Source organism: Dromiciops gliroides, chromosome 2 (genome assembly GCF_019393635.1).
Source record: "Dromiciops gliroides isolate mDroGli1 chromosome 2, mDroGli1.pri, whole genome shotgun sequence".
Taxonomy (NCBI): domain Eukaryota; kingdom Metazoa; phylum Chordata; class Mammalia; order Microbiotheria; family Microbiotheriidae; genus Dromiciops; species Dromiciops gliroides.
Window position 1 is genome coordinate 676934125 of NC_057862.1, and position 25506 is coordinate 676959630.

At 49.5% G+C, this 25506-nt stretch overlaps 1 protein-coding gene across 9 annotated transcripts in view; it reads left to right on the forward strand.

Annotated features, from left to right (window-relative positions):
- Positions 1-25506, forward strand: part of DYSF (dysferlin) — a 255076-nt gene that overhangs the window by 136407 nt on the left and 93163 nt on the right. For all 9 annotated transcript variants that reach the window (XM_043987208.1, XM_043987210.1, XM_043987212.1 and 6 more), the window contains 7 exons: positions 2983-3138; positions 8755-8886; positions 9014-9180; positions 9605-9719; positions 10159-10264; positions 10980-11122; positions 12593-12766. In XM_043987208.1, coding sequence (XP_043843143.1) covers positions 2983-3138; positions 8755-8886; positions 9014-9180; positions 9605-9719; positions 10159-10264; positions 10980-11122; positions 12593-12766 — 993 coding nt within the window. The remainder of the gene's footprint in view (positions 1-2982; positions 3139-8754; positions 8887-9013; positions 9181-9604; positions 9720-10158; positions 10265-10979; positions 11123-12592; positions 12767-25506) is intronic.

Here is a 25506-nt window from a genome sequence, read left to right on the forward strand (position 1 = left end):
ACGGGACGAGGGGGAGAATCAAGTCCCCCTATGGGGAGGCAGAAGGCTGCCTTTGGAGGGAGGCTGGAGACCCCACGCAGGGAGGTGGTGGTAGAAGTTGTTGATTTATTACAGTCCGTGCTGAGGTAGAGAGTTGGAGGATGAAGGGAAGGGGGAAGGCTGGGGAGAAGAATTTCCGGAGGAGTTAGCTCTCCCAAAGACTGGGGAGGGTTGGAAGGAGGGAGAATTCCAAAGCAGAAGGAAGGCATCCAGAAGCATTCATCCTCTAAAGCTAACTTTGGACTCCTTCCCTGTGAAAAGGAGCTCATGCCTGCAGCTCGTTAGCTCAGTGGTTAGATCCTGGTCCTAATGAGGCCAAGGTTATGACTCGAGTCTCTGTCTGGGCCACATAGTTATACAGAGGAAAACGGTTCTGTGACCCCAAGCTGATACCCTCTTCCCCCCACCTCGATCTGTGACCTCGGGCAAGTCCCTGAAAAAAAAAACCAACCCTTTGTTTTCCTCAGTTTCCTCAAGTGTAAAATAGAAATCACAATTGTACCTATCTTTTTGAGGATTAAACAAGATATTTTATTGTTTAAATGCTTAGCACAGTGCCTGGCACATAGTAGGCACTATATATAAATGTGTATTCCCACGGATTTACCCCTGGATTTCTGCTAGAGAATGGACTTAATCTGGGGTACAGTCTGAACCTCCATTAAACCCGGTCCAATAAGCATTTATTGAGCACTATCTGTATGCTAGGTATTGTATGGGCAGTGGGGATACAGAGACAAAAACCAGAGTCCCTGCCTTGAAGGGACTTACAATCTACAGGGGGAGGGAGCCCATGTACAAAACTAAGTAAATACTTTTTCCCTTGCCTGGACCTGTGCTTTCACAGGTATAGGATCCCGAGGTCCCATGTCAGGACTCTCCTCTGCTGTGGTCCGTTAGTGCCTTCTAGGCTTTCTACAATCCTAGAGTGCAGCAATTAAGTGACTTGCCCAGGGTGATACCATCAGTATGTGTCAGAGGTAGGATTCGAACCCGGGTCTTCTCTGACTCACTGTCCACTCCAGGGAGTCAGACTCATCCCTGTGGGCTGCACATTGACCTAGAAAACCACACATTAACATGATCTATGTTGTATTTTTATTTAGTTGAACATTTCTCAATTACATTTTGATCCAGTTCAGGCTGCAAGTCTGACACCTCCACAGTATGACACACCGGCCCCTCTCCTACAAATTACATAGAGAATAAATGCAAAGTCATTTCAAGGGCAGCACTAATAGCCAGAGAGGCCCAGCACCCTGTGGTGCCTTAGGCGTACTTGGACGGGAGCTGGGGGTTCTTTGAGGAAGAGCATCCCAGGCATGGAGGACTTGCCTGTGCAAAGTCATGGAGATGGGAGATGGGATGTCATAAATGGGGAACGGAGAGAAGATCTGTTTGTCGGGAATGCAGAGTGTTAGAGGAGGATTCATGTGCAATCATGGATAGAGTACTGGGCCTGGAGTCAGAAAGACCTGAGTTCAAATCTGACCTCAGACACTAGCTGTGTGACCCTGGGCAAGTCACTTCACCCTGTTTGCATTAGTTTCCTCATCTGCAAAATGAACTGGGGAAGAAAGTGGCAAAGCACTGCTGCATCTCTGCCAAACATCCCCCCTCCAATGGGGTTACAGAGAATAGGACACAACTGAGCAACAATAACAACAACAATGTATGCGCTCCATCTGCAAGGACAGGTTCAGCCAAAGTGTGAAGGGCTTTTTATGCAGGGTAGCAGAGTTTGTATCTCACCTTTCAGGGGCTGCTGGGCAGGATGCTTGAGCATTATAATCTGGCAGCCCAAAGGGGGGGGGCTTGTGACCCCAGCACCCCCCTGCCTCACACATATGGGGCAGGGTCACAAGGGAAGATGGGGGACAGTGGATGGCTCAGGGCCACCTGTCCCCCTGCCCACGTGGGTGAGATGAGGCTCAGACCTGGGGTCCCACTGTCTGATTCAGAGTCCTAGATGAAAGGCACCTCCTCAGTGGGTGAGGCTCCAAGTATCTCCAGGTTCAGTAAAGATATGAAAGGGTCTTGCCCTACGTTCTGGGACCCCTGGCGATAGTGTAGCCTGACGGTACAAGGGCATGAGTGGATCATTCCCCCTGGGTGGCTCAGCACAATGACTGGCAGGCACATAGTAGGTGCTTAGGCAATATTTGTTGACTGACCAGGAATAGTGTGGTCTAGTGGATGGAGAGATGACCATGGAGACCCGAGGTCAGGTCCTGCCTCAGCCTTATACTGGCTCTGTGACCGTGGGCCATTTAACCCCTATTTGCCTCAGTTTCCTCATTTGTGAAATGGGGATCATCCCAGCCCCTATCTCCCAGGGTTGTTGGGAGGAACAAATGAGATCATATTTACAGAGTACTTAGCATGGTACACAGTAGGCACTACATAAATGCTACCTTTTATCATCATCATTGTTATCCATTTCTTCTTGATGTCTCTTCCTATCACGGAGCCTAAGCCTTGCCTCCCCATCCCTTCCAACCCTGCTCCTAATTCTGCCCTTCGGGGACAAGTGAAAGAAATGGAATTCCTTCAGATTCACCCTCATGCCCCTCCTAAACGGAGTCCAAGACGGGCCCCTGCCCTCGGGGCACTTCTAGTCTCCGAAAAGCCCCAGAAGACAATGGAAGGGGAGCAGGCGAGGTCCGGGACCAGACAGTGGTCTAGACGTTCCCTTTGGGGGGAGGAGGGGAGATGAGCCCAGCGTGGGCTGGAGGCTTCTAGGAGAAGGTGGGATCTGAACCAGGCCTCGCAGGATGGTTGGGCTTTGGCAAGGTGGGACGGGGGAGGGCGGCTGCCAAGGATGTCTGGGGCGGTGTTTGTGCTGTGAGGACGGGAAGGGTCGGGCTGGCTGGGGAGGGACGGATGCTCCCTGGCCGGTGCTCACAGCATTGCCCATTGTTCTCCTCCTCCCCCACCCCCCAGCCTCAGAACAGCCTGCCTGATGTAGTGATTTGGATGCTGCAAGGCGACAAACGCGTGGCTTACCACCGCGTGCCAGCCCACGAGATCCTCTTCTCCAGGAGTGGGGCCAAGTGCTGTGGCAAGAACTGTGGGAAACTACAGACGGTATTTTTGAAAGTAAGTCTTTCTTCCCCCAGGGTCCTTGGTGGCTTAGTTCTCCCCTGGCCTTTCTGGACTGAGGCCCCCTGTCCCGCCTCCCACCTGCCTCTCCTGCCTCCTCTGCCCCAAGACAGAACCAGGTAGCCAAGGAGCAGGGGCAAGAATCCACCCAAAACGGAGCTTCTCCTATCCGTGCTCCACTAAGTGCCCCAGAGCTCATGAAACGAGAAAGATTTAGAGTGAGAAGGAAGCTCAGAGGTCACCCAATCCCACCCTCTGTTTTACAGAGGAGTAAACTAAGGCACTGAGAGAGATGAAGCGATTTGGCCCAGATCACACGGGGAGTAAGGAGCAGATCCAAGATCTGAATCCAGAGGACCCTAGAGTTAGAGCTGAAAGGGACCCCTAAGGCCTCATTTTACAGATGAGGAAACTGAGGCACTGATGGAGTGATTTGCCAAAGTCACACAGGTAGTAAGCAGCTGTGTCAGGATTTGAACCCAGGTCCTCTGACCCCAAAGCCAGTTCTTTTTATGGTCCCACCTTCAATGGAAGAACTACTCCTGGGGGCTCCTTGAGGGTGGGATCTAGGCTCCCCTAGCTGACTTAGAGGCTTCAGAGGGTAGGGGGCTATGTCTCCCTGGTCACAGTGGGGGTGGGGGGGCCCTCTTGGCACCTTCCTTGAGGATGTGGAGTTGGGCCAGGCCTCGTCCCTGTTGAGCCTCCCCTCTGTGGTCCCTCAGGGATCTGCCTTTTGTTTTTGTTTTTGTTTTTGTTTTTGTTTTTGTTTTTGTGGGGCAATGAGGGTTAAGTGACTTGCCCAGGGTCACACAGCTAGTAGGTGTCAAGTTTCTGAGGCCAGATTTGAACTCAGGTCCTCCTGAATCCAGGGCCGGTGCTTTATCCACTGTGCCACCTAGCTGCCCCCAGAGATCTGCCTTTTAAAGTTTCTCTCAAGGTTGGCCTGGGTTTGGGTCCTCCGCAGACCCCTCGGCCATGGGTAAAAGGGCAGAGACCTTCTTTCCCATCCCCAGGGGGCTGCTGGCTCTAGTGCTGGTGCTCTGAGAAGAGTCCTCCCCCTCTTCAGGAGTGACCAGCCATGGGCCTGGGCCCTCTTCAGCCTCAGTTTCTAGTGGACGGCCATCTCTCCTGTCTACTCTCCTGAACCCCGCTCTGCGCCTCCCGGGGAAGGGTCTGTGTGGCCCCTCAGCAGGGGAGCAGGTGCTCAGTGCTGGCCAGCTGGGGCCGATACTCTCTGTGGGCCGCCCACAGGCTCATTCATTTGGAGAAAACCAGACAAGGCTGATTTGGCCCCAGGAGCATGTGGTCAGGGCATGGTGCTGTTCACAGACTGGGCCTTGGTGGGGTGGGAGGCTCTTACACACCAGAAGCTCTGGGCTCTTGGGTGGGGACAGGAGAGGACAGGGTGGAGTGGTGCTGTTGGGGGCTTCCTCATCCAAGCAGAGCCAGGAGGGGCCTTGGGGGTCAGCTGGTTTGAGCCCCTAAAGAGCACCCCATTGGTCATCAGGGGCTCTGGGTTCAAATCTAGACTTTGTCCCTTCCTTTTGGTTCAACCTGGGGTGAACCCTTTCCCCTCTCTGGGCCTCAGTTTCCTCCTTTACAAAATGGAGGGGGGAGGTTAGACTAAGTGTTCTAAGGTCCTTTTCAGAGCGACATTTTGGGGGGAAGGGGCCTACGAAGTGAATCCTGATGGCAGGGACTCAGGCTATGGCTCTGACCCCCAGACCCCACAGCGTCAGGGAAATCTAAGCTGAAAATTTACCCTGGCTCCAAGTGTGAGAAAAAAAATAGAGAGAAAATTGTTCCTTCGAGTCTTCCCCACTCAGTTCATGAGCTTCTCCAGAGTGTCCTGAGTAAACGGAGAAAAAATGTTGGCCGGGAGCGGAGACCAAAAAAACATTGGTGTTTCTCCACTTCAGCCGAGGTCGGAAAAAATGATCCGCGGCCCAGGGAGCAGAACCCCAAAGTAGACATTTCTCCAATTGTCAGAGCTATTTTGGGGAGAGCGGGCTGGCTGGGGGGGGGCAGACCCCAGGGAGCCCGGTGGTGGGTGGGAATTCCAGCTGTCTCTCTTTGGGGGGAGAAGGAGGGAGGAAGGGAGAGGACACAGCTGAGTGATGAGTGAGAGAATGAGTGATGGGGGGATATTTCCACAGTCAGAGGCTTGTGGTGTGGGGGGTGCAGGCAACATCTGGGGCCAGTGACCTCTCCCTTCCCGGATGAGGCAAAAGCAAGTGCTGCTCAGGCTGATGAGGGGATGATGTGGTGGTAGGGGGTCATTAAATGAGGTCAGCTCTCCCTGAAAAGACCACTGAGATGGGGGAGGAGAGAAGACCCGGGTCGAGGTCCCGCTCCATCCCTGACGAGTTGCCACTCTGGGGACAGTGAGCAAGTCCCTCCTCCTTCTGAACCTGTTTCCCCCCTTGCTTAGCTTCCTCTTGGGGCCATTATGGAAATCAAATCAGATCATGATGTAAAGTACTCTTCGTGAGACCCGTGGGAACAAGATGTAAAGACAAATCTACAGCTAGACAGGCTCTCAGAGGTCATTTAACTCAGCCCTGCCATGAACGAAGGAATGAGTAAATGAACGAATTAAAAAAAAAATACAGAGTGCCTACTGTGGGCTAAGCACTGTGCTCAATGCCTGCCTCAGGAAGCTTACATTCTGATGGGGGAGGAATGGGGACCAAGGTACTTGGGTCTGAAAGTTGCAAAGTTGGTAAGTGAGGTCATAAGGAAATAGGTTGACACACTTCTAGGCAGGGGAGGAACCTAGACCTGGATCCTCTGACCTGGCTCTTACAACTGTGCCATACTACTTCTGTTAACTAAGGAGCACCTGGAGTTGTGAACTGATCCAACCATTCTGGAGAGCAATTTGGAGCTATGCCCAAAGGGCTATAAAACTGTCCATACCCTTTGATCTAGCAATACCACTGCTAGGTTTATATCCCAAAGACATCCCCAAAAGAGAAAAAGACCCATTTGTACAAAAATATTTCTAGCAGCTCTTTTTGTGGTGGCTAAGAATTGGAAATCAAAGGGGTGTCCCTCAATTGGGGAATGGCTAAGTAAACAAGCTGTGGTAGATGATGGTTTTGGAATATTATTGTGCTATAAGAAATGACAAGCAGGATGATTTCAGAAAGGCCTGGAAAGACTTATATGAACTGATATAGTGAAGGGAGCAGAACCAGGAGAATATTGTATACAGTGAGAGCAATATTGTTTGATGAAAAACTGAATGATTTAACTATTCTCAGCAGTGCAATGATCCAAGACAGTCCCAAAGGACTTAATGAAGCATACTCTCCACCTCCAAAGAAAGAACTGATATTGACAGAACACAGATTTTGAAGCTTGCTATTTTTCACTTTCTTTTATTCAAGTTTTCTTATACAAAATGACTAATATGGTAATGTTTTATATAATCTTACTTATATAACCCATATCTGATTGCTTGCTGCCTCAGGGAGGGGGGAGGGAGGGAAGGAGGGATAAGAATTGGAACCCAAAACAATAAATAAAAATGTTTATTACTTAAAAAAAGCAACTAAGAATCACCTGCCCCCAGGTTAAGTGACATGTCCAAGGTCATACAGGTAGTGAGTGGCTACTAAGGGAGTGGCTACCTGGGGACAGCTGCAGTCCGATTTTTAATTTTTATTTAATTTAATTTTTTTTTGTGGGGCAATGAGGGTTAAGTGACTTGCTCAGGGTCATACAGATAGTAAGTGTCGAGTGTCTGAGGTCGAATTTGAACTCAGGTCTTCCTGAATCCAGGGCTGATGCTTTATCCACTATACCACCTGGCTGCCCCAACAATCCAATTTCAAGGGGGCAGAGATGACATTCAGGTCCACAGAGAAAGAAACTGGTTTACTAACCAACCCAGGCTACTCCCTCTCCTCTCCTCTCCTCTCCTCTCCTCTCCTCTCCTCTCCTCTCCTCTCCTCTCCTCTCCTCTCCTCCCCTCCCCTCCCCTCCCCTCCCCTCCCCTCCCCTCCCCTCCCCTCCCCTCCCCTCCCCTCCCCTCCCCTCCCCTCCCCTCCCCTCCCCTCCCCTCCCCTCCTCTCCTCTCCTTTCCTCTCTTCCTCTTCCTCCTTCTTCCTCCTCCTTCTTCTCTTTCTTTCTCCTCCTTTGCCTTCTTCTTCTTCTTCTTCTTCTTCTTCTTCTTCTTCTTCTTCTTCTTCTTCTTCTTCTTCTTCTTCTTCTTCTTCTCTCTCTCTCTCTCTCTCTCTCTCTCTCTCTCTCTCTCTCTCCTTCCCTCCCCTCTCGACACTTTTCTTTAAAATAGACAAAATTGAGCTGTCTCCCTCTCCTTTCTCTTAAGCTAAAGCAGAGTGACTTCAGGGATGGGTGCTGTCCAGGGAATGGGATGGAATTTTTGGTCAGTGGCTCCTCAATCACTTGCCATCCCCAAAGCAGCCCAAGATCTATTATCTCTTTGTTGGGCTTTGGAAGAGGACATTGTACCCTCCCCCCAGATGATACCACTAGGATAACATCATGAATAAATATCAAGAGGGTTCAATCAGCAAACCTCTGAGCCTTTATTAAGCACTTGCTATGTGGTGGAGCCCAAAGAAAAAGCAGCCCCCTCCCCCCAGGAGCTCACATTGAATGAGGGAGAAAACATGTCCACCTCATCTCCCACTCTGCTGCCATCTTTGGAGCTTCTTTGGCTTTCAGCCTTCCTCCATGGGTTGTTCTCCCCCAGTAGACTATAAGCTCCCGGAGGGATTGTCTTTTTCGTATCTGTTTCATCAGCACTTAGCACAGTGTCCGGCACATAGTAGGCACTTAATTCATATTTATTGATTAGTGACTACGTACATCTGTTCAATAGAGTGTAAATTCCTTGAGAACATTTACTAGCTAGATACCAGCTGTGGATTGGTCTTGATGGTCACTGAGATGCCTTCCAACTCTGGGATTCTGGGATAGTGAAGGGCTCACTTGCATGGGTTCCAGAGAGACCCTCGGGCTTGGTTTCTGTACCTGCTCCTCACAGCCCATAATGAGCTGGCTGGAATCTCAGCTGTCATCTAGCCCGGCTTTCCCATTTTGCAGATAAGAAGACTGATGCCCGGAGAGCTTAAATGCCTTGTTCAAAGTCCCAGAGGCAGCCTCTCTGCTGCCAAATCCAGTGCTAAGCCCCAGTTCTCTGTTATGCGCGATGGTTCAATGAAGGACTGGAAGTTGGTGTGATCTGCTGGAAGACACACCAACTCCTGGGACCAGAGCTGGAACCGGGGCATCTTCCCTGTGTTGGCCCTCTCTCATCCAAGTAGAACGCAAGCTCTCCCAGGCAGGGACCGCCACATTCTTGTCTTTGGCTCCACAACCCGGCACGTTGGAGCTGCTTGCTAAATGCTCCTTAGCTGAGTGTTAATGCAATGGCCGGTGGTTTTCCGTCTTCACTGGGGCCGCACAGTGAAATGGTTGGGTACTCTACGTGAGGGACTCCTGCGAGCCTTTAAATTTTGGAGGTGGTGGATGAGTCTCTCGCCAGGACCCTCTGTAAGACCGAGGGGAGACTAGGCTCCGGTCTTGTTGAGGGCAGGATGAAAGAACCCTGGCTCTCTCTCCCTGCTCTTTGTCGTCTAGTACCCGATGGAGGGAGTGAAAGGCTCCAAGATGCCAGCCCAGATCCGGGTCCAGCTCTGGTTCGGTCTCTCGGTGGATGAGAAGGAGCTTAACAAGTTTGCTGAGGGGAAACTCTCGGTCTTTGCTGAAACTGTGAGTAGCTCCCCTCTTGTTTCTCTGTCTCCCCACTCCATCCCAGGCTGGGTCACGGCCCCGGCCCCGGACTCTTCTCCTCCCCTCCCCTTCCAGGCTCAGTGACCCTTTTCTCTCCCGCCTCTAGTATGAGAATCAGACGAAGCTGGCCTTGATGGGCACCTGGGGGACCGTGGGCCTCACCTACCCCAAGTTTTCCGATGTCACCAGCAAGATCAAACTGCCCAAGGACAGCTTTCGCCCATCTGCCGGCTGGGACTGGGCTGGGGACTGGTTTGTGAGTCCTGAGAAAACGTGAGTCCAGGGCCAGGGGCAGCCTGGCAGGCTGGGTGGGACGGCCGAATATCACTCCTAGGGAGGGAGCAGGGATGGTGGAGTGACAACAGGGCTTCTGATCACTGTGGGCCATCTCTCCCTCCCTCCTTCTTGTCTGTCTGTCTCTGTCTGTTTCTGTTTCCTTCTCTGTCTGTCTGTCTGTCTCTGTCTTTCTTTCTGTTTCTGTCTCTCTTTGTCTCTGCCTGTCTGTTTCTTCCTCTCTGTCTCTCTCTCCCCTTGCCTCACTCTCTGTCTGTCAGGGGCCCTGTCCATCAGAACTCTAGAATCCCAGTGACCTGTCTGCAGGCTCCGTGGTGGAAGGGGAGCAGGGCTCTTCTCAAATAAGCAGCCCTTGAGGGAGGGTCTCCCCACCCTTCTGACCATCCCCCTTTCCTTGGCCCAGGCTGCTCCATGATGTGGATGCTGGTCACCTGAGCTTTGTGGAGGAGGTGTTTGAGAACCAAACTCGACTGCCTGGAGGCCAGTGGATTTACATGAGTGACAACTACACAGATGTGGTAAGGGAGGGCCCTGAGGATGGGGTGGGGGAGGATGAGACAGGGGCCATGTATCTGTCCCTACTGCAGGCTACAGAGGGGTGGGCTGGGGCACAGGGAGGCTGAGACACTGGCTTAGGGTCACACAGCCAACCAGGGGCTTGGCTCTTTGTGGCTTTGTGGTTGTGTCTGCAGCTGTTCTTGACTGTGTCTCCATCTTCTCCTCTTTATCTGCTTCTCTTTTCCCAATCTCTTCCCTTCTCCTCCGCTCTGTCTTTCCCTTCCTCCTCTGTCTCTTGCCCCATCTTTGTCTGTTTCTCTCTCATGTCTTTCTCTTCCCCGCTCTTCCTTCTCTCTCTTTCTCCCCTCTTTGTCCCACTCATTTCCCACTTTCTCTTCCCTTCTTATTCTCCTCTCCTCCCTTCTCTATCTCCCATCTCGGTTTCTGTCTCTCCCTTAGAATGGGGAGAAGGTGCTTCCTAAGGATGATATCGTCTGCCCTGTGGGGTGGAAGTGGGAAGATGAGGAATGGTCCACAGATCTCAACCGAGCTGTTGATGAACTAGGTAGGACGGCCTGGTGGTTAGGTATGGTAGGGGTGGAGTGGGTCTCACTGCTGGGAGGGCGGGTCCTGACTGAGCTCTGGCTTCACTTGGGGGGCAAACATTGGCACCGTTGGCTTTTGGGGGTGAACAGTCCTCTTTGTCTTTGGATGGTGGTGCTGATAGAGATGCCAAAGCCAGGGCAAGCCAATAGAAACACTCCCCACTTGTGTAAGCAATTATTAACTGCCTACTATATGCCTGAGTACTTGGGACACAAAGACAAAGCTAGAACAGTCCCTGTCACTCAGGGGATTCTGAAAGCCACTAAATGGGGCCTGGTTTTAATGGTCCACCTGGGAACCTGCAGTAAAGGACAAAGTCACCAATAACCAGGCCTCAGTTATAACAGGTAGTGGGGGACAGAGCAAAGAATGCTGGACCTCAGAGGACCTGAGGTCAAATCCTGGCTATGCCACACACTGCCTGTGTGAACCTAGACAAGACTGTTAATCAGTAACCATTTATTAAGTGCCTTCTGTTTGTTAGGCACTAGAGATAACCAGAGAAAAGCAGCAGGTTCTGTTCACAAAGAACTCCCATTCTATCATGGAAAACAGCCACAACTCCTTTCTCCTCCCTGGGGATGGCCCACAGTGTCCCTCTTCCCCCATGCACTAGGGTAGCAGAAAGGTGACTGTGACACATGATAAGTCACCTGTGTGCTGGTCTCTCCCAGGCTGGGAATATGGGCTCACCATCCCACCTGACCGGAAGCCAAAGCACTGGGTCCCGGCTGAGAAGATGTATCATACCAGCCGCCGGCGCCGCTGGGTACGTCTGCGAAGGAGAGACATCAGCCAGATGGAGGCGCTGATCAAGGTGAGGCTTGTGGAGGTACCCCAGAGGAGGGGGAGCGGGGGCCACTTGGGAAGGTTTAGGTCAAACCCCAGCCCCATCACACTGATCAGAGGAGAAGAAGGGGATGAACTTCCTGTGTTTAGAGTCCTGAGGAGCGGGGAGACGTGGATTCCTCAGAGAGCCCTTGTTTAATAGAAAGATAGATGATGTATAGATAGATAGATAGATAGATAGATAGATAGATAGATAGATAGATAGATAGACAGATAGACAGACAGACAGATAGGTAGATAGATGCATTGGTGGATAAATAGATTGATCATAGATAAATTGTTGGATAGACAAATGGAGAGATAAGTGAATAGATAGAAAATAGATAGGATAATGGATAAATAGATAAATGTGTAGATGATAAATAAATGGGATAGATAATGGATAAATGGATATAATAATGGGTAGATGATGGATAAATGAATCAATAAATGAGATGATAGATGATGGATAGATGATAGATGGATAGATAGATAAATGAATGGATAAATAGAGCATAGATAAATGGGGAGATAGGTAAATGGATGGATAGATAAATAGATAAATGATAGGTGATAGATGGGTGTATGATGGATAGGTGATGGGTAGACAGACAGATAACACACTTATTAAGCCCTTATTTTATGCCAGGCATTGTGCTAAACTCTAGAGATACAAATACAGGCCAGCAATACAGCCATTGCCTTCAGGAAGCTTATATTCTAATGAGGGATTGAGAGGCTGCTGGAAAGCAGGGGCAGGGAAGGGAATTGGTTTTCATATGGTGCCTACATGGTGCAGGCATTGTGTGGGGCTCGGTGAGGAGCCTGACAGGAAGTCACATGGGGACCTGGTCCCTGGTAAGATAATAAGGCAAAGGCTTGCCTGTCAGAGCTGGGGGGGGGGTGCAGAGAGAGGAGGGGATGTGGTCCCTTCACCTTGGGGAGCTCCTGGCTTGATGGAAGAGCTATAGCCTCTGAGACCTGCTTGGTCTATGAGCTCCAGCCCCGATTTAACTGTCTGCTAATGTTAGCTGTTTCCCAGCTGCCCCACCTACTTATGACCTACTGTGTGCTCAGGAGGGCAGTCACTCCTTAGAGTCTGGCCAAATTGGTCAGCAGTCCACAAGGACCTTGTAACCCCTGCCTCAAGCCAAGGACTGTGCCAGGAGTGTGCCCTGCCCCCAGCATGCTTGCACTCTACAGGGGAGACCATATGTACAAAATAGGCCATCTCTAAGGGAGTTAGGGCAGGTGGCTGGGTGGCGCTATCCACAGGAGATGGAGAGGGAGTTTGGAGCCAGACCAGGAAGATATTTAAGTGCCTAACAGAGGAGTTTGTATTCTGTCTTGGTAGGGATAGCGGAAGGGAACAGGTGAAAGCCCCGACTGATCAGATTGTATCGTTGCCACTTCACAAATGTTTGACTTCTCCCTTTCTTCTTGCTTCTTTTCCCTGCAGCACAGAAAGGCAGAGTCAGAGGGTGAGGGATGGGAATACGCTTCTCTCTTTGGCTGGAAGTTCCACCTAGAGTATCGAAAGACAGATGCCTTCCGCCGGCGCCGATGGCGACGCCGGATGGAGCCGCTGGAGAAGACCGGGGCTGCCGCTGTCTTTGCCCTCGAGGGAGCCCTGGTAGGTCGGCGACTCTGAGGTGGGGTGGAAGGGAGCTGTCTGTGGGCAGAGTGTAGCCCCCTGCTGCAGAAAGTGAATACGGGACTATACTTATGGAGGAGCCCACAGGCGGTTCATATATGTATATGTGTATGTGTATGTGTATGTGTATGTGTATGTGTATGTGTATGTGTATGTGTATGTGTATGTGTATGTGTATGTGTATGTGTATGTGTATGTGTATGTGTATGTGTATGTGTATGTGTATGTGTATGTGTATATGTATACACACACACACACACACATATATATATATACATACATACACGCACATTTACATATATATTTATTTAGTCATTTCGATTGTGTTTGACTCTTCCTGACCCCATATGGACTTTTCTTGGTGGAGATCCTGGAGTGGTTTGCTATTTCCTTCTCCAGTTCATCTTATAGATGAGGAAACTGAGGTAAACAGGGTGAAGTGATTTATCCAAGGTCACATGGCCATTAAGTGTCTGAGGCCTGATTTGAACTCAGGAAGATGAGTCTTCCTGACTCAAGGCTCAGTGCTCTATTCACAATTGAATCCAATTGAGACACCATCTAGTCATTTCTAGAGGAGAAAAATGAAGACCAGAGATGGGAGTGACATTATTTATTATTATTAATGACATACACTTGGATAGTGCTTTAAGGTTTGTAAAAACACTTGTATGATTATTAATACCATTTTACAGATGTAGAAACTGAGTCCCAGGTTAAATCCCTGTTCACACAGTAGCGAGGGATCTGGGATTTGAACCCAGTGCCACTGATTACAGGTCGAATACTCTTATCCCTTGGAAGATGAAAATAGATGTGAGGCTGTCAGGGACCTTAGAGTAGAGAACATCAGAGTTGGGAGGAACCTTAGAATGTGGAATGTCAGAACTGAGAAGGACTTGAGAAACAAACCTAGAATATCAGAGAGAGAAGGAGAATTAGAATACAGAACAGGGATTCTGAGAGCAGAGAGGCACCCAAGAGGTTGTCTTGTTCATGGGACAGATAAAGAAACCCAGGATCAGAAGTGAAGTGATTTGTTGAAGGTCACAGAGAGAATAGTAGAAGAGCAGCTAGGTGGCACAGTGGATAAAGCACCACCCCTGGATTCATGAGGACCTGAGTTCAAACACGACCTCAAACACTTGGCACTCACTAGCTGTGTGACCCTGGGCAAGTCACTTAACCCTCATTGCTACACCAAAAGAAAAAAAAAAGAAGAGGTACGATTTGAACCTTTATTTTTTAATTTATTATTTTTTTAAGGTTAGATCTTCCAGTCTTACACAGGCTGCAAATTCTGGGCTCAGTGGGTCCTGTTTGTCACAAGAGTTTTCATCACTTAGGAAGTTCTCCCTGTGTTCTGATTTGAGGAGAAAGTGGAAAGCCATGAAACAAATGAGGGTCGAATGAAGGAAGGCCCAGAGAACCCAAACTCACTAAAGGCCCCAGAGGCACAGAACACAGAAGGAGCAGTAGAATGGGTTTTCTGAGGCGGGCTTTTCACCTGGATTCTGCACATAGTTGGTCTGTGACTTTGGGCAAGTCTCTGAGCCCCCGAACTCTCAGCTCTGGAGTGGGCAGAGGACGTCTGATCTCCAAATGTTGGAATGGAAAAATGATTTGAAAAATATAAAAGAAGATGTAGGTGGGGGTCAGGGACTGCACTTTGTGCTCAAGCCTTTTGAGCTCAAGTCTTCTCTCTGCTACTATTTCTTTTTTGTTTTGTTTTGTTTTTGTGGGGCAATGAGGGTTAAGTGATTTGCCCAGGGTCACGCAGCTAGCATCAAGTGTCTTTGGCCAGATTTGAACTCAGGTCCTCCTGAATCCAGGGCTGGTGCTTTATCCATGGCACCACCTAGCTGCCCCCTCTGCTACTATTTCTTTTATATGTTTAATTTTTAATTTTTTTTTTTTTGGTAAGGCAATTGGGGTTAAGTGACTTGCCCAGGGTCACACAGCTAGTAAGTGTTAAGTGTCTGAGGCTGGATTTGAACTCAGGTACTCCTGAATCCAGGGCTGGTGCTTTATCCACTGTACCACCTAGCTGCCCCCTCTGCTACTATTTCTTGTCACTTTGGGCAGTCATGTCCCTGCTCTGTGCCTTAGTTTCTTCTTCTGTAATATGAGGTAGTTAGATTAGATGCCCTCCCACCTCTGACATTCTGTGTTCTCTTCCCAGCTTTGACATTCCCTGTTCTAAGACCCTTCCTAGCCCTGACATTCCCTCTTCTAATGCTGCCTTCACCCCTGACTCCAGTTCTGACTTTCTTTGAAGTTCTCGATTGTCCGGATTTGTCATCCAGAGTTCTTACAGCTACACCAACCCGTTCCCTCCATATTTTGATGGGATGTTAAGGGCTAATACTGATGGCTCTGAGAGCCCAGACTAGAGGGGCCATTTTAGTCATTGCTAGACTTACTCAGGCATGAAAGTTTGAAGTGGGGAGGGCTTTCAGGAAGAAGATTTTCAACAGGCTTAAAATTGAAATGTTTTCTGGGTGACCATCAATTAACCTCACATCCTATTCCTCGTCCCCACCCACAATTCTCTACATTTTCTGGATAATTAAGTTTGATTAGGAAACTCTCTGGCTAATGTCCAAAATCTGGCTAACGGACACAGAGATTGGCTCATAGATCAGAATTTGAAACACACAGACGCACAATTACTTTTGCACGGGCCCCAAGAAAGGCCGGCAGCCTTCAGCTCCATCACTAAACAAATGTTCAACAAGCTCACAATCACAGACGGTCAGCACTCAGTCCATTAGTCAGTATGCCTTGATTAAGCACCTACTATGTGCCAGGCCCTGCACTAAGTGATGAGGATACAAAAAAGGCCACTTTTCCCATCCTTAAGGAGCTCCACTACCCACTGGAATGATAAAAGCTACACCTCTGTACCCCTTGAAAGTTTCCAAAGCACGCCGCATGTCTTACCTCCCTTTATCCTCACAACGATCCCTGTAGAAGGAGGTGCTATAATGATTTCCATTTTGCAGGTGAGGAAACTGAAACTGAGAGAGGGTTAGTGACTTGCCCAGGGTCACCCAGCTAGTATTTGGCTAGGAGAGGATATGGCAGCCTCAGCCTCACTGGCCCTGTTTTGGGGTGCCCAGCGGCCCCCCGTTACTGAGCACTGTGTTGTCCCAGTCAACACTGAGCAGAAAAAAGTAGGTAACTGTGCTACAGGGTCAGTGCAGTGTATCTTGTATACTCTACACATGTAATAAACACCACATCTCATGGTCAGTGAATTAGAGACGAATCTACAGGACTATGGACTGCACCAGGCTGAATCGGGGAGGCCATTGTAAACTGAGAGAGTGGTGGAAAACCTAGAGTCAGCAACTCTTGAGTTGCCCTTCAGGGAAGAGAAAGACATCATACAGGGGATGGGATAGAGTTCATTTAAGGGAAAGGTAATTGGACCATAGTTCTAAAGGCCTCTGGAAGGAACCTCAGAGGTGGTTTGGTCTAATTCTCTCATTTTACAGTTGAAGAAACTGAGGCCCAGAGAGTCAATGATTTGCCCAGGGTCACAGATGTAGCAAATAACAGATGGTCTGTGTAAACCTGTGTGACTAGAGAGGGCTGATGGCATCGGGCAAACAGGGCAGTTTGTCTGGGATGTGAAATGTGTGAAGGGTTAGTGGTATGGAATAAATCTGGAAATTAGGTGCGAGTCAGGCTGTGGAAGTCCTTCAGTGCTCAGGTGAGGAGTTTATGGCTATGTTGTTCTGTCATTTTAGTCATGTCGGACTCCCATGGCTCCATGTTGGGGTTTTCTTGGTGAAGATACTGGAGTGGTTTCCTTTTCCAGCTCATTTTACAGATGAGGAAACTGAGGCAGACAGCGTGAAGTGACTTGTCCAGGGTCACCCAGTTAATAAGTGTCTGCGGGAGGATTTGAACTTAGATCTTCTTGATTGCAGGCCCAGAACTTGAGGATAGCTTGAGGGGGTGGGGAGTGGGGAGCATCGAGACTGGAAGTAGGAAGAACAGTTAAGTAATTTATTGGAGGGCTGATAAGGGTCTGGACTCAGGTGGGACCCATAGCAGTGGAAAGAAGAGTGTTCTCCCTTTGTTCTGGATGGTTGCTTGCTCCCGACCCCTTTGGGAGGTGAAGCCTGGGATGTCTCTCAGACAATTGCCCCACAGAGGGGCCGTGCAGTCTTGTGTGTTTGGGGGCGTCAGGGGAGAGCAATCTGACCCATTTATTTCCCTTTCCCAGAGATGCGGGCCTGGCTCACCACTGCTGTATCCCCTCCCTGTCTCATCCCCTGGTGACTGCCGTCCCTACTTGCCATCCCCACTGCCTCCTGTGCCTCCCAGGGAGAGCCCGGCCTTATGGGGGAGACCAAAGGACGGCCTTGGCCTCCAGGCCAGCTCCTGGTACAGACAGGTTTGGCCTCTTGGTGCCCCGGGTCCTTTGTGTCTGGTTCTCCTTCTCCCTTTCCCCAGCACGTAGTACTCTCTCTCTCTTTCTTTCTCTCTGTCTCTGTCTCTCTCTCTGACTCTGTTTTTCTCTGTGTGTCTCTGTCTCTGTTTTTCTCTGCCTCTGTCTCTGTGTCTCTATCTCTGTCTCTATCTCTCTGTCTGTCTGTCTGTCTGCCTGTCTGTCTCTGTCTGTCTCTGTCTCTCTCTGTGTGTTTTTCTCTGTCTCCATTTCTCTGTCTGTCTGTCTCTGTCTCTGTCTCTGTCTCTCTCTCTGTCTCTGTGTCTCTATCTCTGTCTCTATCTCTCTGTCTCTGTCTCTGTCTGTGTGTCTGTGTCTCTCTCTGACTCTGTTTTTCTCTGTGTGTCTCTGTTTCTCTCTGTCTCTGTCTCTGTGTCTCTATCTCTGTCTCTATCTCTCTGTCTGTCTGTCTGTCTCTGTCTTTCTGTCTCTCTGTCTGTCTCTCTCTGTGTGTCTCTGTGTCTCTCTCTGACTCTGTTTTTCTCTGTGTGTCTCTGTCTCTGTTTCTCTCTGTCTCTGTCTCTGTGTCTGTCTCTATCTCTCTGTCTGTCTCTATCTCTCTATCTCTGTCTGTCTCTCTGTCTCTCTCTGTGTGTCTCTGTGTCTCTGTCTGTCTGTCTCTGTCTCTGTGTCTCTGTCTCTGTCTCTATCTCTCTGTCTGTCTGTCTCTGTCTCTCTCTATCTCTCTGTCTCTGCCTCTATCTCTCTGTCTCTGTCTCTCTGTCTCCGTCTGTCTCTGTCTCTCTCTGTGTGTCTCTGTGTCTCCGTGTCTCCGTGTCTCTGTCTGTGTGTCTCTGTCTCTGTCTCTGTCTCTGTCTCTGTCTCTCTCTATCTCTCTCTCTATCTCTCTGTCTCTGTGCGTCTCTGTCTCTGTGTGTCTCTCTCCATCTCTCTGTCTCTGTCTCTCTCTATCTCTCTGTCTCTGTCTCTCTCTATCTCTCTGACTCTGTGTCTCTGTCTCTCTCTCTCTCTATCTCTCTGTCTCTGTCTCTCTCTATCTCTCTGACTCTGTGTCTCTGTCTCTCTCTCTATCTCTCTGTCTCTGTCTCTCTATCTCTCTGACTCTCTGTCTCTGTCTCTGTCTCTCTATCTCTCTGTCTCTCTGTCTCTCTCTATCTCTCTGTCTCTCTATCTCTCTGTCTCTGTCTCTCTCTATCTCTCTGTCTCTGTCTCTCTGTCTCTGTCTCTCTCTATCTCTCTGTCTCTGTCTCTATCTCTCTGTCTCTGTCTCTCTCTATCTCTCTGTCTCTGTCTCTATCTCTCTGTCTCTGTCTCTCTCTATCTCTCTGACTCTGTGTCTCTGTCTCTCTCTATCTCTCTGTCTGTCTCTATCTCTCTATCTCTGTCTGTCTCTCTGTCTCTCTCTGTGTGTCTCTGTGTCTGTCTGTCTGTCTCTGTCTCTGTGTCTCTGTCTCTGTCTCTATCTCTCTGTCTGTCTGTCTCTGTCTCTCTCTATCTCTCTGTCTCTGCCTCTATCTCTCTCTCTCTCTGTCTCTCTCTATCTCTCTGACTCTGTGTCTCTGTCTCTCTCTATCTCTCTGTCTCTCTATCTCTCTGTCTCTGTCTCTCTCTCTCTCTCTCTGTCTCTCTCTATCTCTCTGACTCTGTGTCTCTGTCTCTCTCTATCTCTCTGTCTCTCTATCTCTCTGTCTCTCTCTATCTCTCTGTCTCTGTCTCTGTCTCTCTCTATCTCTCTGACTCTGTGTCTCTGTCTCTCTCTGTCTCTGTCTCTCTCTATCTCTCTGTCTCTGTCTCTATCTCTCTGTCTCTGTCTCTCTCTATCTCTCTGACTCTGTGTCTCTGTCTCTCTCTATCTCTCTGTCTCTGTCTCTATCTCTCTGTCTCTGTCTCTCTCTATCTCTCTGACTCTGTGTCTCTGTCTCTCTCTATCTCTCTGTCTCTGTCTCTATCTCTCTGTCTCTGTCTCTCTCTATCTCTCTGTCTCTGTCTCTATCTCTCTGTCTCTGTCTCTCTCTATCTCTCTGACTCTGTGTCTCTGTCTCTCTCTATCTCTCTGTCTCTCTATCTCTCTGTCTCTGTCTCTCTGTCTGTGTGTCTCTCTCCATCTCTCTGACTCTGTGTCTCTCTCTCTCTATCTCTCTGTCTCTGTCTCTCTCTATCTCTCTGACTCTGTGTCTCTGTCTCTCTCTCTCTCTATCTCTCTGTCTCTGTCTCTCTCTATCTCTCTGACTCTGTGTCTCTGTCTCTCTCTCTATCTCTCTGTCTCTGTCTCTCTATCTCTCTGACTCTCTGTCTCTGTCTCTCTGTCTCTGTCTCTCTCTATCTCTCTGTCTCTGTCTCTCTGTCTCTCTCTATCTCTCTGTCTCTCTATCTCTCTGTCTCTGTCTCTCTCTATCTCTCTGTCTCTGTCTCTCTGTCTCTGTCTCTCTCTATCTCTCTGTCTCTGTCTCTCTCTATCTCTCTGTCTCTGTCTCTCTCTATCTCTCTGTCTCTGTCTCTATCTCTCTGTCTCTGTCTCTATCTCTCTGTCTCTGTCTCTCTCTATCTCTCTGACTCTGTGTCTCTGTCTCTCTCTCTATCTCTCTGTCTCTGTCTCTCTATCTCTCTGACTCTCTGTCTCTGTCTCTCTGTCTCTCTCTCTGCTCGAGCAGAGTTCTGGGGCCTGGCTCTCCCTGTGCCCCCGTGAAGACAGCTCCTTGGAAGGCAGAGCCTGTCTGGTAATTAACACGTGCAGCCTCAGCCCTCCTCCCCGTCCCGTCCCCACCCTCTTGGCTCCCTTCACAGAGCAGGAGGCCTTGGCTCCCGGCCTCGGCCAACGGTAATCGTCTGCAGTCTCCATCGCGAGCATTATTTTATTTGAGTATTATTCTTTTTCCAGCTAATATCCTGGCCTTCCCAAAGACACGGGCTTTCATAATCTTCCTGGCCTTCCCAAAGAAGCTAGAGTGGAGCACAAAGCCGCTATTATAGCAAATTGCCTCCTGTCTCCTCCTGCTCCCACCCAGCCGGCCTCTCCTTGACATTCAGGGTTCCCTGGGAAAGTCAAAGCAAGTGACTGCACTGGATGAGCTCACGGAATTAGGCTGTCTCCCTTGGCTCAGGCCAGGTCCCATGCCCTCGGATTTTTCCAGAATCCATCCTCTTTTCTTGGCCCGTTTGTCTTGGGAGGGATGCCTCAGAAGAGCTTTCTGAGGCACTCGGGGCTTGGGCAAGGACAGGAGGGGAGCTGGTGGTGGGGAGCCTGTGTTCCCAGGAGCACTTATGGGGAAGCAGGAGCCAGAGTCCTCTGCAACACCCCAGCCCTTCTCCTGGGCCTGCTGCCCACCTAGGGACACAGTCCTGCTGGGTGGAACCCAGGACTCTACTGAGCCAAGACAGGACCAGCAGCTAAAATCCCTGATTGAGGAAACCCGGCTTTCCCTTCTCCACCCTTGGCCATCCCCAAGAAACCCTAGAGCTGATGTCAATGGGGTCCTAGAGCAAGAGCTGAAGGAGACCTCTGAGCCCAAACCCTTCCTTCTATAAGTGAAGTGACTTGTCCAGGGTCACCCAGCTTATAAGTGACCCTCACTGGAGGAAAGGGATCTGCTCTGTCTAGAATGGGACCACAGCCCTTGACTTTGGGGTGGCCTTGGTCTGTTGGTAGAGACAAGCCTTGGCCTCTGGAGCCCCTAATCTGCTAGTTAATCTAGTACTTGTTTTCTGGGACTCAAGTTATGGTGGGAAAAACAGTTGTTGCCCATAGGGAGTCTTTGGTCCGTTGAGGGAGACAGCCTCTGCTGCTCTGCTTCCTTGCCTCACCCCACCCCTCCCCAGATTTCCCTGCCAAGGTCAAAAAACCTCCTAGTGGCCAGTTTGCTTCCCCCTTCCCAACTGTAACTGAATTGGGGCTACTTGCAGGAAAATGAATGGATTTGGCTCTGGGTCTCACCTATGCCCCAAACTAGCCTTATGAGACTTTTTCTTGTTTCTGTTAAAAGGACGTCCCTTGGGGCAGCTAGGTGGTGCAGTGGATAAAGCACCAGCCCTGGATTCAGGAGTACCTGAGTTCAAATCTGGCCTCAGACACTTAACACTTACTAGCTGTGTGACCCTGGGCAAGTCACTTAACCCCAAATTGCCTCACTAAAAAAACAAAACAAAAAAAACCCCATGTTTAAAAAAAAAAAGGACATCCCTTATCACTTCTGGTTAGGGGCCAAGCAAACTCATACTCGATTGCGTTGGGAGCCATGAGGAAGTGATGAGGATTGGGGCCCAGCCAGAAGGCAAAGCCTAGTCCCCAGGTCTGGTTCACTCAGACCTCAAAGCTTCTCTTCTCCTGGGGAAATTGCACTGGATCTGCCCAGCAGGCAGAGGCCTCAGGCCAAGCTGGATGAGGATTTGTTGCGAGGACAGTAAAATAATCAAAGAGGTGTTGACTCTGGGGTCAGTGTTGGAATTTCAGGCCTTGGCCCTTCCCCCCATTTCCATTTTATTTGAGCTAAGCAGGAATGAGGTGATAGAGCCCCAAAGCACTTGCTGACACCCCTAAAGAAGTCCTGGGCTTGTAGCTGGAGCCTGGAGACTCAGTGATGTCCTGGCCTTGGGTAAGGGTATGTGTGTGTGGGTGTGTGCACCCATACAGTGTGTGCCCAGAAAAGTTTATGTGAAATGCCGCAGGTGTATGTGTAGGCACGAATTGTGTGTTCCAAGGGATTTTTGTGTGTATATACAATTCATAAGTATGAGTTGTGTACATGTAGCTATTTGGGAAAATTGAGTGCACATTAATACATGTGAATTTAATATTATTCATTTGGGGGGGGGAATGAATCCTTCTGATCTCTGGGCCTCAGTTTTCTCAGCTGTTAAAAGGAGGGGTTGCTGGCCTCAGACACTTGACACTTACTAGCTGGGTGACCCTGGGCAAGTCACTTAACCCTCACTGCCCTGCCCCCCCCAAAAAGGGAGGGGTTGGGCTAAGTTGTCTCTAAGGTCCTTCCAGCTCTCTGGATCTATGCTCCTCTGATCCTCCTTCAAGCCTGTCATCTCCATTATCTTAGCAACTGTTCCAAGGCTCCATGTCCTCACCTTTAAATAAAACAATTCTTCTTTAAAAAATATTCTTTTAAAAAATTTTGACTTCCAAATTAATTTCCTTTCTCTAGCCCCTTCCCCATCCACTGAGAAGGCAAGCAATATGATACTCATTACGCATGTGAAGTCATGCAAAGCATATTTCCATATTAGCCGCGTTGCAAAAAAAAAAAAAAAAAAAGGGAAAAAAGTTCATTAGTCCCTTCTCTGGAGGTGGATAGCATTTTTCATCATAAGTCCTTCAGAACTGTCTTGAATCATTGTATTGCTGAGAATAAATAAGTCATTCACAGTTGATAACTAAACAATCTTACTGCCACTCTGTAAAATGCTCTCCTGGTGGGGCAGCTAGATGGCGTAGTGGTAAAGCACCGGCCCTGGATTCAGGAGTACCTGAGTTCAAATCCGGCCTCAGACACTTGACACTTACTAGCTGTGTGACCCTGGCAAGTCACTTAACCCTCATTGCCCTGTAAAAAAAAAACAAACAACAACCCCAAAAATGCTCTCCTGGTTCTGCTCATTTCATTTTGCATCAGTTCCTGTAAGTCTTCCTGGGTTTTTCTGAAAGCATCTTGCTTGTCATTTCTTTTAGCACAACAGTATTCCGTCCCAATCATATACTGCAACTTGTTTAGCCATTCCCCCCAAACCACTTGTTTAGCCATTCCCAAATGGATGGGCGTCCTTTCAATTTCCAATTCTTTGCCACCGCAAAAAGTCGCTACGAGTATTTTTGTAAAAATGGGTCCTTTCCCTTTTCTTTGATCTCTTTGGGATCCAGATCAAGTGGAGGTATCATTGGGTTTTATGGCCTTTTGGGCATAGTTCCAAGTTGCTCTCCAGAATAGTTGGACCAGTTCACAACTCCACCAACAGTACGTTAGTGTCCCAATTTCTCCACATCTGCCCCAACATTTGTCGTTTTCCTTTTCCGTCATGTTATCCAATCTGATAGGTGTGAGAGTAGTTGTTTTTATCTGCATTTCTCGAATCCACAGTGATTCAGAACATTTTTTATATGACTATTGATAACTATGATTTCTTCTTCTGAAAACTCTCTGCACCCTTGGCATGTCCTCCCATTTCCGTGGGTTGGCTCTCTGCTCTTGGCTCCCTCCTACTGAGACCTCAGTTCCACCCAGCAGCCTGTGTTCACAGGTAGGCAGGGGGTCCAGCAGAAGAGCAGGGCTGTTGGGGAGGGCTTGGCACCAAGTGCTGCTGGGAACACAGATCCTATAGAGAAGGAACCCCCCTCCCAAATCATGTTAAAAACTGAGCTCCCAGGGCAGCTAGGTGGCGCAGTGGATAGAGCACCGGCCCTGGATTCAGGAGGATCTGAGTTCAAATCCGGCCTCAGACACTTAACACTTATAGCTGTGTGACCCTGGCCAAGTCACTTAACCCCAATTGCCTACCCCCCCCCAAAAAAAAAAACTGAGCTCCCCTCTTCTTCCCTTCTTCTTCTTGTCCATTGCCTGAGAGACTCCTTTGGGAGCTTGATCCAGAGCTGGGATCTTCCATTGGATATCACTGCTCTCTACATTATGGGGCCTCTCTTATACCTCTGGAAACCCTGACTACCGCACATGGCTCTCCTTTTGTTTGAGTCTAATGTTCTCTTTCCTTTTTCCTCTTATGCCATTGGATGGTATTAGTGGAAAAACTAGGAAGGGAGAGACTGGGATCCATCAGACCATAGACTTCCTGAGGGCAGGAGCTGGGTTTCCACCATCGGATCAGAGCCTCCCTGAGGGTATGGACTACGTCTCTTCCCATCAGATAAGATGGAGGCCTTGCCTCCTTCCTACATCTCTCCCCTGCAAGGATGGGGGAGGGGGTTAGTCCAGTCTTCCTGACTCCAAGTCCAATGTACCACCTAACTGCCCCTACAAATATATATATACACACACATATACACATATATGTTTATATACATGTATGTGTATACGACTCTATACACACATATACATGTATATGCATACACACACACACATGCTCATTGGTATACACAGTGGGATTCAAACATGTACACAACCTACAGGGCTGCGGTTTCTCTCCATGACCTCTGAACTCTGCCCCTCTTTCCCCCTGGCTGCTGCTTTGGATCCCCTGGGGTTCCACATTCCATTGCCCTGCCCTCCCCCTGACCCTGCTGCCATCATTCTCTCCCACAGGCTTAGCAGGGAGGAAAACTTGTGGTTGTGGCCAGGGTTGGGTTGGGGTGAGGGATGGCATCCAGAGGCCTCAGCCCAGACCCTGACAGGCCTTGGAACACTGAGGCAGCTCCTACTGGGGCTGCAGAGATCTTTGCCTTTTTCTTTCCTATCTGAAAAGGAAAGCCAACATGCCCAGAAAGGAAGAGAGAGGGGAGCGGGGCCCCAGGCTCTTCCACATCCCCTCTATCCACAAAGACTCCCCACAGACGGGACTGCAGAAGTCATCTTGTCCACCTCATGCTCTGACAGGAATCCCTTGTACGACGTCTCTGACAGGGGCTTACCCACTGGTTAGCGAGGGAAGCCTCCTCTGGAGAGCTGAGCCTCGCCGTGCTGCTGATGCTCAGTGATCGCTGAGCACGCTGTAAGGTGTCACTCTGTACCAAGGTGGGGGCTTCAGGAACAAGCAAACAAAGCCCTGCCTGCCGTCAGGATGCTTACATTCTGAGAAGAGAGGCCAGCAGGGAAAGGGGAGCTTGGAAGGGAAAGGAAGCCAGGGAAAGGGAAGTCCCAGAGTCATCTGAGGCATGAGGAAAGGGAAGGTGGAGCCCCTCCAGAAGCAGTAATACTTGCAAGGGAGCCAGAGAGCCAGGCTTCAGGTGCCTCAGGTGCCTCAGGTGGGAGGGGGTGGCCAAGGGGAGGAAATGCCTGGAGAATGCTTGGAGTCCCCAACTTCTTTCGGGGCCCACCTCGAGGCCGACCTCGGCACCTGCGCGTGGACACACGCCCCTCGGGAGCTCCTAGTCTGGTGGGGGAGGCCAAACGATGTCCCCAGCTGTTATCTCTGTCTGTATCCCCTTAGAATGTAAGCATCCTGAAGGCAGTGACTGTTTGCTTTTTGTCATGGTAGCCTCAGCACTTGGTACAGTCTTGTTCACAGTAGGCACTTAATAAATGTTTCTTGAACGATGCAGGAAGGTCTCTCACAATGGATTCGGATGAAAACCTTTGATGAGGAAGGAGTTAGGGTGGGGAAGGAGGAGGGGGCCATCTCCAGG